General features: G+C 41.4%; 1 protein-coding gene across 1 annotated transcript in view; it reads left to right on the forward strand.

The window, feature by feature from the left end:
• Positions 1-271: 271 nt before the first annotated feature.
• The window catches only part of STMN2 (stathmin 2), a 53,616-nt gene continuing 41,580 nt past the window's right edge, over positions 272-12,307 (forward strand). The window contains exon 1 of the mRNA XM_004276185.4: positions 272-659. Coding sequence (XP_004276233.1) covers positions 641-659 — 19 coding nt within the window. The 5' untranslated portion in view covers positions 272-640. The remainder of the gene's footprint in view (positions 660-12,307) is intronic.

Consider the following 12,307-nt stretch of genomic DNA (forward strand, 5'->3'; position numbering starts at 1 on the left):
TTCTCCTCTGAGTTACCACCATAGCCAGACATGAGGTCACCCTGAGAGACTAGAATCTACCAGAGACATGGCCAAAGGTGAAAGAGGAAACATGAACGAGTAAAAACAGTGTTGAAACAAATGTTTCTGACAGTCAGCATGGCATGAAGACTTCTCAGGCCTCTGAATCCCTTTCCTTGTTTTATGTCTATTTGTTCAATGAAACACGTGCAAATCAAGTCAAGCCTCCTGGCTCCCAGGTGGGTACAGCCCAGTTCTTAGCTCCTAGAAGGATTCTGGGCTAAGGCTCCACTCTACTTGGACTGTACTATCAGGCCCCCAAAACGGGGGGAGCTGGCAGGGAAGGACTGATTTCCATTTCAAACTGCATTCTGGTACTTTGTACTCCAGCACCATTGGCCGATCAATATTTAATGCTTGGAGATTCTGACTCTGCGGGAGTCATGTCAGGGGACCTTGGGAGCCAATCTGCTTGAGCTTCTGAGTGATAATTATTCATGGGCTCCTGCCTCTTGCTCTTTCTCTCGCACGGTCCCACTCTGCAGACTCAGTGCCTTATTCAGTCTTCTCTCTCGCTCTCTCCGCTGCTGTAGCTGGACCCTCCGCCTTCGCCAACGCTCAGCATCTGCACATCCCTACAATGGCTAAAACAGCAATGGGTAAGGCATCGCGCCTCGTTCTTCCTCGGCTCGACCTGGAGCCCACCTCTCACCCTCTCTCTTACAGCTTGGAAGACATTCGGAGATATTTTATAGAGAAAAAGACATTACTGTTAACATAGCAATCGGGAAGGATGGAGGCCGCTCTGGGGTTTGAGGGAGGGCAAAAAGGGGATCCTTGAAATTCTAAAGCTAAGGATTTTTTTTTAAAGGTGGAAGAAGGTAAGTTGCCGTCCCATGGGTAGCGAATTTATTCTGTTTCCATATTTAGGGCTCAGTCGTGGGGGGGGGAGGGGTCTACTCGAACTGTATGCCTTAAATGGGGTTAAGGGACATTTTGGAAAGTGCTTTGTAACATCCTTTATTTCTTCTCTAGTTAAAAAAAGAAAAGAAAAGAAAGAAAAAAGAAAGAAAATAGGGGAGAGAAAAGGGGGCGGGAGAAAGGAAAAAGAAAAATGCAAAGTCAAAGCGGTCCCATCTAGGCTGTTTGAAAGATGGGTGGAGACGAGGGAGGCGGGAGAAGAACCGGGCAAATGTATCGCATTGTCTGGTCGGAAAAACTGATAGTCCTGGGGCGCGGTGCGGAGAGGTGAGGGCGCGGGGCGGGGTTGGCAGTGGGGGGCGGGGGGAGACCTACACTCTTTTGTTTTAGGGAAAGGGAGGGGAAGGAGACAGGAAGTCGGGAGGGCACGGAGGGCGCGGGTGGGCAGCTGCAGGGGCGGGGAAGCGCGCGGTTGGGGAGGGGTGGAGGGACAGCGGTTTCGCAGGCTCTGGGGTGGGGTTTCTTTGTGTGAGGACGAGCCGTCCCGGGGGGGAGGCACCTGCAGAGCTGGGCACACAATGCGGATGGCCCCACCCTTTGCGGAGCCGCGCGGGTGCCCTCCCCCTCCCCCCAACCTGGTGCCGCGGAAAGGGGGCCGGGTGCGGAGCGCAGCGCGACGCCCAGGAGCCCAGCCCTGGGGAGACAGCAGCGCCACGCCCGGAGCCTCGCGCTCCCGACTCCCAGCCTCGGCTTCCGAGTGAGACCTGACCATTGCCCCCGCCTTCCCCACCCTGGCCATATTGTTCCGTTTTACAGAGGGAAGGGGGGAAAAGTGGGTTAACATTTTTCTTTTCAAAACCGCATTGCATAGGGTTATTAGACATAAACGCGATAAAGCCTTCTTTGAACTCATTTGATCGTTTGGGGGAAAAGCTTCTGGAACCTAGATACGAGTATACATAATAATACAGACACAAAAGAGGTCAAGGTCTTAAACTGAGCCAAGTGAAACATGTTTTGTACGTCAGACAGGGCCAAATATCGGCAATTTTCATAGGCTCAGCCTGTATCGGAGAGACGGTCTAGACACAGAGACCAAACGAGGTTCCGGATCCAGGGCCGCCATCCCCAACGGGTCTTGCGCCTCCAGTACCCCTCGGTTCGGCGCTCGGTGGCCCCGGGAGAAACAGGCAGGGAGGGGCCGGAGGTCGGGTGGCGGCTGGAAGCACCCCTTCCGCGGGACCCGGTGCGGGATGCGGAGAAGGGGGAAAGAGGCCAAAAGGGCTTGCTCTGGTCAGCTCCGCCCTGCCCTACCCTCCCAGGCGGAGCCGGAAAGACCTCAGGCTCAGATACTGGGCAAGGAAAGGGGGCTGGGGAGGGGCCCTTGAGCGGTCTGCCGTCCTAGAGTCCTTTTTTCCAGCCCCGCAGTCCAGAACAGTCCGGGGGCCCCTCGATGTGCGCAGACAGCGGGCGTTGCTCGGAGTCGCAGCGCCGAGCCCCTCCCAGCCAAGTGCGTGGCTCTGCGGAAAGGCCGGATCGAGCCCCGCCCGGCCACACAAAGGCGGCGCCCCACCCCAGCCGGCCGCGGGACCGCAGAGGTGACCCTTTCCTAGGAGCGCGGGGAGGGTCTCTTCTCGCCCTCCCACAGCCCGTGGAGCATGGGGTTGTTTCCCGTAGCCGAAGCCCACGGCCCACGCCCTGTTCTCCATGCTTTCCTGGGTGGAGACCCCTTGGATGGTCTCGGCAGGAGAGACCCTCGCTCCTTGAGCGAGGGCCTCGGCCCCACCCTTCCCAGCTGGGGCCCAGGCCCGACAGCCGCTGGCCGGATGGGGGCGCACGTGGCGAGCCGGCGAGTGGAGCGCAGCCAGCCCTGCAGAGCCCCGCGCCGCGCCCTGCGCTCCCCCTCCCCAGGGCTGGGCGCTCGCCCGCGTGGGTGCAGCCGGGAGACGGGTTTCTGCGCAGTGTCCTGAACTACCCCGGCCTCCCGCGGTTCGCGGTTCGCCTGGCAGTCCGGCAAGGTTCTGAGAATGGGAGGTGGGGGCCCTCTCGCTCTGCACTCTGCACCCCCACCGAGAGGTTTCTGCTGCAGGAGGGCGTCTGCAAACTCAGCAGCAGCAGCATTATTGCTATTATTTTAAATTATTATTATTGTTTCCTGACTCACTGGCTATATTTGTTCAAAAGGTTTGAATGACTGCATTTGAATAAGGATTAACCCTTGTTGTGCTCACTTTTCTTTTCTTCCTCCTGTTCCCAACCCCCCCCAAAAAAGAATGCATTCCCCCTTTCATTTTACGTTATAAAACAAATACATGTTCGGTTCCTGTAGGGACTTTGTACGTTCATGTGGGTCAGATACAAGTGCAGGTGCTTGCTTAGGGCAGGGCTTGTGTGCCAAAGATTGCTGGAAAATTCTCCGCGGAGAATTGTTTGTGGCCACAATGGATGAAAATATCCGTATATAATTGAAATATTTTGATCTTCACCTTGTAGTCCATAGACCCTATCTATAAATATATAAATATAGGTTATGCACAAAATTTTAACTTTTTGTTTTTATTCCTAAACTCTTCTTCCAATTGCTGATTCTTGATACCGACTCGATTCTGCACAGAAGCATGGATGGTGAAATAGCCACCATCCCATTAATAAAAATCCCACCCCAAATATGACAAACGTAAAGGCCCTTTCTGCCATGAGTAAGCAAATCATGAAAAGAAGAACAACCTCTGCATTATTAAAATAATGGATTTTGAAGTCATTCCAGTTGCAAAGCATAATCAGTTAATCACCAGGGCGGGAGTTTTTTCCTGATTCATTAAACAATTATTGTATTCAGCAAGATTGTACTAGGTGCATATAATATTCCCTGTTATCTTCTCTAATGAAGTGGGCACCTTATAAATGGATATATAAATAACTAGAAGTGTCAAGAGGAGGATTTTGTCAAATTTTCAGGATAAAATTGAAAGAGAAATAGCAGTAGTTTATCACTTAATCTTATATGCATAGTTCGTACCAGGAGAGTAAGCTGAGCCTGCAGTAAGCATTACTGACCCAGTGTAGCTCAAGGCAGGTAACTGGTTTAATGATATAAATTAAGGTGGTGGTTGTCTACCTACACATGGTAAAATTCTCTGAAAGAAAATAAATTTTTCAATGATAATTATCAATGATTATTGGATTGGATGGTTTGTCATATTAAAATACACAACTTTAAAGTTAATTAAAATTAACCATGGTTTTGTGATGTGACTTACCGAATAATTGTACTAAATTATTCTAAGGGGGAAGGGAGTGTTTTTCTTGTCAGAGCAATTGTCTCTGCCCTTAATCATTAACAGTTTTAGTAGAATTGTATCTGTTGCATTAAAAATACTTCTACTTACTTTCATATTCTTTTAATTGTTAATGGATAGATCGTGGAATAAGCATTTAATCATTTGGCACAATATATTTACCTTCAAATAACTTGTTCTCACTGGTGAAATGCTGCAGGAGGCTACATTTTCCTCAGATTCAAGAAATGTCCTCTCAGAGTGTCATAAAGCCGGTTCACGCAATAAAATAGCTTTCCTCCCTGTAATTTAGAATCAAAATAGTTACTCAATTCTGTGAATATTTGGTAGTAGCCATTAAGCAGAGTTTTAAAGTTAAATCTGTACAATTAAAAATGAAATGGAGGATAAGTCAATTACATAATTAATTGAGGATTTTTGTCATTGATAAATCCAGACCATCTTTAGGAAAATTCCTGACTTATCTGTCACTCGTGCTTTTTATTCCAACCGACTATACACCCACCCCAATAGCTCACTGCTCACACAGGCTGGATGAAGCTGGCCTCAGAGCTAGTGGCTACTTGCTTTGGGTGTGGCCACCCCAAGCTGTTATATCTAACTCCAGCGCACACCAGTTTTCCTCCGCGGTCTTAGAAAAACACACATTATTCTGTTGTCACAGAACCTGTGACCTTATGTGAAGAATGCAAGAAATTTTCCGGACAAGAAAAAAAAAAAAGAAAAAAACGGAATTAGCCAGTGACCCAGATGTTTCCAGAACCAAGGCTTGGAGTCTGCATTAACTTTTCACCCCACTAGAGGGCACTCAGGTTCTCCAAAGAAGTAGATTGATTTAAACCCTGTTCCAAATACTTGCTATTTAAGAATGTCTTTTATCTGGAGCATTCAATTGCTTATTGGATAAGTTAATGCCACGCTTAGCCTAGTGAATGAAAAGAGTTTGTACACTTTTTCAAGGAGACGAGATTAAATGAGCCATGTTCATAATCTGGAAGTAGGTGTAGTCCTGGTTAAGTATTCTCTGATGATTTTACTTTCTAGTATCATTACATTGTTACTGTAACATCATTTATGTTATTAGGGGGTTTGTAGTGGATAAATAGTATACGGTGGTCAGTAGTAATATCAAGATTATATAGGAACAGAATGTTTCAATGTTTAAATAAAGGAATAATTAAACAAAAACATTGTTTAGTTATTCATTTATTTAAAATGTGCTCAGTGTTGAGGACACACCTGAATGTCACTCACCACTTCCAGAGAGATGTCAAGTTAGTAGATAAAGCAGGTAGATACAATGTGATACTGAGAGGGGGCCCCCCAAACTGTCTGTTACTCTTTTTCCCACTTCCTGTGTTTTTTTTTTCCATTTAAAGGATACCTTTTAAACCAAATCCAGTGTGATTTCAGCTTGAATATTTAAATCTAATGTTATGTCAGCTTTCAATAATTATTGAGTACCTCCTTGTAGTTTTATTATTTAGTAGAAAATTGATGTTAATTTTCATGAAATAAGAAATAGATAAGCATAAACTAATTTTTAGGATTATCAAAAGTGGATTTTTTAATGTTTGCAATGGTAGGAAATTCTTTTTCTCTTACATGTCATGTACTATAATCCAACCGTAAAATATTTAATAGGTTCATATTACTATGCTCCCCAGACTTTAATGTGCATGCGAATTACCCTGGATTTTCATTAAAATGCAAATTCTAATACAGTAGGTCTGGTTGAAGCCAGATATTCTGCATTCCTAACAAGCTTCCAGAAGATGCCAATTCTAGCCACCAAACACATCAGTTTAAGCAATATAAAATTGTGATATACACGTTCCTCCCACAGTAAGCTCTGGCATTATGTCTTAACATTCAAATCTATGGCAATCTTTACAAAATACTTCACCTCCAAACTCATATACTTAAGGATTTTATTCCTCTGGGAGTTATGTGTTCTGTGCCATCATTCTCTTTTAATTGGATTTTTAAAATATATTCATATTGCAGGATTCAGCAAAAGACCTTCAAGAGAAATGTGGAAATAAGAATTTGACTCTGTTTGGGTGGGGGGGGGGTGTGTGTGTGTAAGAAAAAAATGAATGTGGCTTGCAGCACAGTTGAGAAGGATGATAAATCAATACTGCTAGTTTACTGTCGTTTACAAAACAATGCGCAGAACAAAAAGTTCAATTCGGAAACTTTTAGTTATGGAATATAGTGCAAAAGTCTGTAACCCCATTTACCATATAGTTAATTCATTGCAAATACTCTACATACTAAGGAAATTAACACAGAGGATTGAGCAGCTCTAAAGTTGTCTCTCAGCATATCCCATACTTATTACTTACCAAGTTATCTAACAGAACATTTCTTCCTGGATACCACATGAGCAAATTATTAATAATTTATTGAGTATGGCTGTATATTTGAAAACATTACGTGTGTGTTTTCTGCTTGCTTAAGCCAATAAAGGAACTCCATTATTCTATACTAACTTTCTAAGAAAGTCAACCTAGAGGTAAAAAATGGGTCTTGAGGGAATATCATCAAAGATGTACTATGTCAGTCCTGGCATGCAGTGGGTGGCTGACCCTGCAAACATCACCACATCTCGGGAAATGCTCTCCTGCAAAAATGATCTATGCATGAAATATCTCAAATTAGAAATTTACCGTTTCCCAAATAGGGCACTAAAAACATGGTCCCAAATAAAACTGGCCATAGAGATAATAAGATGTTCTTTTTCCCCATGAAGTTGGATTAAGCCTAAAGCTTATCCATCCCTTTGTTCCTGTTGTTCTTAACTGTTCATTTCAGGGTCTCTCAAAAGCTAGGGAACTTTCAATTTTGCAACTCCTGGTACATTTAAAAAGGAAGAAGACATGCTAAGACAGCATTATAAAAGTAATGTGTGTTTTAAATGTTTAATCCTAGCAGTCTGCTGTAGCTGTATGTATACTTCATTGGGAGATAACAGAAATTTAAACTAGTGGACCCTGAAGAATGAGGCAAAAAATTTCCTGACTGGTCCTTCAATCAACAATTTTCCTGTGACATTGCTTGTTTTCAAGGATCATTTCTCTGGCATAGAAGTAAATTTCAGAGTGTCTATAAGAAGTTACTTTAATTTATTGCTTTCATCCTTATATAGTGTATATAACATGCTAGGCACTAAGCACTTTACACATATTAGCTATGTTCATTTATAACATGTTATAACATGTTCGTCATCCAATAACCCTAAAAAGTATGTACTATTACAGATGAGGAAACTGAGGTGCAGAAAAGAGGAATGACTTGCCCAAGGTCACACAGTTATTCAGATCCAAAATTTGAACCCAGGCCTTCTGGCTCCAGAATGTTTACCTTTAACCAGTATCCTTAGACTTCAGAGGTGTTCCCATCATGGGGTTTGAACCAGTGATACTGCTATTTTGTTTAACAAGCCAGATGGTCTTATCCTTTCTGAGCACAGATCCACCTTGAAGATGAAATACCTTCAAATTAATGACTTTTAATAGCTAACCTGGGGCTTATTAAAATAATTGCTATGATTTAGGCTTTTGGTGAAAGAGAGCTATAAGACCTTGGGGGCTCTAATGTATGGGATCACTTTGCTCTCTGAAGGCTCAACTAAGAACACAGCAGGGACTTCTCTTGTGGACACAGTGATTTTTTTTCTGGAAAAAAAGAATTCTGACTTAATCTAATCAGTATCTTCCGGTTGACACATTTCAAAATGGGCTCTTAGCTGGTTCCGTAGACCCTAGATGTTTAACCTTAATATTTTGTTTTATGAACTAAATCTAGAGCTAAAAGAGAGATACGGCCATGGCATCCACATTTAACATAATCATTAGATATTGCTTCAAGACTTTCTCCATCTTGTTACCTCAAGAGCAGACACTCAGGCAAGAGAGATCTGTGGGAAGGCTCTGACTCCCTTGCAAAACATTTCTAATTATCTTTTAATAAAGGAATCAGGTCCTGTCATTTGTCAAGGAGACATTTGCAGTAGTAAAACCTGTGTTTATGTAACCCATTTTTATTAGTCATGATTAAGATAACATTTTGTGTACATTTGTTCTCACAAAACACTTTTATGTGAATGTAAAGGTTAATTAATGCATTTCAGCAGTCATTTTGCTACTCATCTAGAAATATAGCTTCTCTAGGAATTGTACTTAAGAAAAGAAGCCACACGTTGTACTGTAAAACCATAATAAAATTTTAAGGCTTTTCCTCATTTGCAATTTTGTTGACCTCCAGATTAAAATATTTAATACTTTGAACAATTATAAGATTTAAAAAATTTGTTTTTGTGATCAAAAATAATTACAGTTCTTGTATACTCCATTAAATATAGTATTATCTGGAATTGTTTTTTTTTAATTGTAAAGCAATGACCATAAGTGTGCTTATTTAGCAGTTATTCTTCTGGAATAATTGTACTTTGGATGTCAGAATTTGTACATCATCCATTAGCACAAGTACTTAGTATCACAATAGATGATCAGTAATATGAATCTGTCAACCTTTTAGTTGTATGCCTTTATATCCGGAAAAGAAATGGATGAAATTCATCTAAACTTAGTTCCACAAATACTTGTACAAGAAAGTATTTTCAAGTTTAAAATTTCATTCTACTCCCTGTTTCGGAAGATTTTTTTTTCTATTAAGGACAGCCATAAAATTTAATTTCCATTCAACAAAACTGCTTACAGTAAACCTAGTAACAGTCTTTCAGTTTGGGCTTCCTAGTAAACAGAAACCTAACTCACATGATAAAGCTCAACGGTATAAAACATTTGACTGTTGCAAAACTGAGACCAGAAAATCACATCAAGATGTCACTTGTTACCACTTCCAGACTCTAATGGGGAGGGGCACCAACCATCTCAGGCAATTGAACAGCAGCTAGAGTTACTGCAGCCTGCCTTGGAACCCTGCTTCAGTACATAATTGTCTTTACTACTGCGTGGTTCTTTTTTGTTCCTGACACACTAATATCTACTGCTGTTTTTTAAGTCTTACAGCTTTATCTGAGCAGTGCCAGTTAGCATCTGTCTCATTGTTCAAACACGTGACAAATTACCAGAGTTGATTCTAGCCTTTTCTTGCACAGATTACATGATCCAAGACTCCTGTCACTTTTAAAATCATCTTTTCATTCTATTTCTGACCTAATATTTACTTTTAGAATAAAAAAAAAAAGGAGCAGGTAAACACAGAAGACTGAAAACATTCAAAAGAAAAATTGGATAGCGTGATCTATCAATGTGGGACCTTGTAGTTCTCGGAAAATACTCACCTGTGCCATACTTTGTAACCTTCCTATAATTCTTATGAGATGGGCATAGTATACACGTCACTCTGTTTAAAAATGAGCAAATTTAAGCTCAAAGAATTTAGTAACGTTCACATGTGGTAAGTTTTAGAGCTAGGGCCAGAACACAGGTCTAACAAAGATATATGTATCTATGTATACATACAATATATGTGTGTGTGTGTGTGTGTGTATATGTAATTTCACTGATATGTGGAATCTACAGAACAAATGAACAAACAAAGCAAAATAGAAACAGAGTCATAGATACAGAGGACAAACTGGTGGTTGCCAGGGGGCAGAAAGGGGGGGTTGGGCAAAATAGGTGAGGGAGACTAAAAGGTACAAACTTTCAGTTATAAAATAAATAAGTCACAGGGATGTAATGTATAGCATAGGGAATATAATAAATAATATTGTAATAACTTTGTATGATGACAGATGGTAATTAGACTTATTGTGGGAATCATTTTATAATGTATGAAAATATTGAATCAGGGCTTCCCTGGTGGCGCAGTGGTTGAGAGTCCGCCTGCCGATGCAGGGAACACGGGTTGGTGCCCTGGTCCGGGAAGATCCCACATGCCGCGGAGCGGCTGGGCCCGTGAGCCATGGCCGCTGAGCCTGCGCCTCCGGAGCCTGTGCTCCACAGCGGGAGAGGCCACAACAGAGAGAGGCCCGCGTACCTAAAAAATATATATATATATATATTGAATCAATATGCTGTGCACCTGACACTAATACAATATTGAAGTCAATTATACTTCAATAAAAAGATATAGATATCTAATATATATTAATATATATGTATTAGATAGGATTAGATTAGATATATATATGAATATATCTAATATATATTACATCTATATTAGATATGATAATATATAATAAAAACAAAACTAATAAAATGTAGCACTTTCTCCTGTCCAGTAACAATATGCACAAGTGAGGAAAGGCACACACTAAGTGGGTTTACCTTCAGTCTAAATTTATTAATAGTTAATGGCATTCGCATAGCACAGGGAGATCAGCTCGGTGCTCTGTGACCACCTAGAGGGGTGGGAGGGAGGGTGGGAGGGAGGGAGACGCAAGAGGGAAGAGATATGGGGACATATGTATATGTATAGCTGATTCACTTTGTTATAAAGCAGAAACTCACACACCATTGTAAAGCAATTATACTCCAATAAAGATGCTAAAAAAAATAGTTAATGGCATTAACTGCAGTAAAATAGATTCAAATACCAGCTTTGCTCTGAAGCCTATGCTAGGTATTGTAAAACTATAAATAATCATGGTCCTTACCCTTGGAGAATTTAGTCTTTTGAAGAAAACAGGACCTTGTACATACAAAAAAAATAATAATAACCAGTAATTGCAGCTTGTAACTATAAATAGAAGTCTCCACCATTTTAACAATCTTATTACACTACCCTACAATATTATGAGGCAGCATATAATGATATACTAAGACCATCAATTAGGAAGTACAGAGAGCCACTCAAGTGCTCTAAGAGACCTCTTGCAGATAAGAGGTGGGTATGGGAATTAGATGGATGTAATTTTTTTTATTTATTTATTTTTTTTTGCGGTACACGGGCCTCTCACTGCTGTGGCCTCTCCCGTTGTGGAGCACAGGCTCCAGACACGCAGGCTCAGCGGCCATGGCTCACGGGCCCGGCCGCTCCGCGGCATGTGGGATCTTCCCGGAGCGGGGCACGAACCCGCGTCCCCTGCATCGGCAGTCAGACTGTCAACCACTGCGCCACCAGGGAAGCCGGATGGATGTAATTTTAAATCTTGCTCCACCTGTTCACTAGTTGATAATCCTTGAGTGAATTATTATTTCTATACTACTGTTTTCTTGGTTATATCTCACAGTATATCTCAGGTATAGCTCAGTTATATCTCGGGGAAATAAGACCACCTAAATTACATGGTTGTTGTCAGAGAAAGAAATACTGTATAATATTACTTATATGTGGAATCTAAAAAGAATACAAATGAACGTATATGTGAAACAGAAACAGACTCACAGACATAGAAGATAAATCTGTGGTTACCAAAGGGAAAAGGGAAGGAGCAAATTAGGTGTATGGGATTAACAAATACAAACTACTATGTATAAAATAGATAAGCAATAAGGATATACTGTATAGCACAAGGAATTATAGCTTTTCTCCTAGTAACCTATGATGGAGTATAATCTGCAAAAATACTAAATCACTATGCTGCACACCTGAAACTATTATAATATTGTAAATCAACTATACTTCAGTTTTTTAAAACATCACATGGTTGTGGAGGGGATTAAGTAAGTAATTCAGTGTTAAGCACTTTGTAATCCAAAAGAGTAATCCCCTTCCCTGACACCCTAGATGGATGACGAAAACACTAAATAAAAATATTAATTTAAAGTAAATAACTAAATTCTTATACTTTGTAAATTTCTACATATAATAACAAATCTACTGGAATTACTTGGAATTCAGGAAATGAGCATCACTCAGTAATTCTTCGTGGTAGAGGGAGAACTGATGTGATACTTATGACACAGCGGCCAATATAGAACACCTCCAAGATAAATCCATTCCAGGTAATGCCAGAATTAAAAATACATTTCTTTTGCATTTATTTCTCACCTCATGTTTCCCCGTTATACTTCATATCTCATCCTCCTTCAAATACGTATATATCTTCAACAAAACCAACCCTTCTTGCCTACCCAGTAAGGCTCATCAACATAAAATGTCACATTCAG

Source organism: Orcinus orca, chromosome 17 (genome assembly GCF_937001465.1).
Source record: "Orcinus orca chromosome 17, mOrcOrc1.1, whole genome shotgun sequence".
Lineage (NCBI taxonomy): Eukaryota > Metazoa > Chordata > Mammalia > Artiodactyla > Delphinidae > Orcinus > Orcinus orca.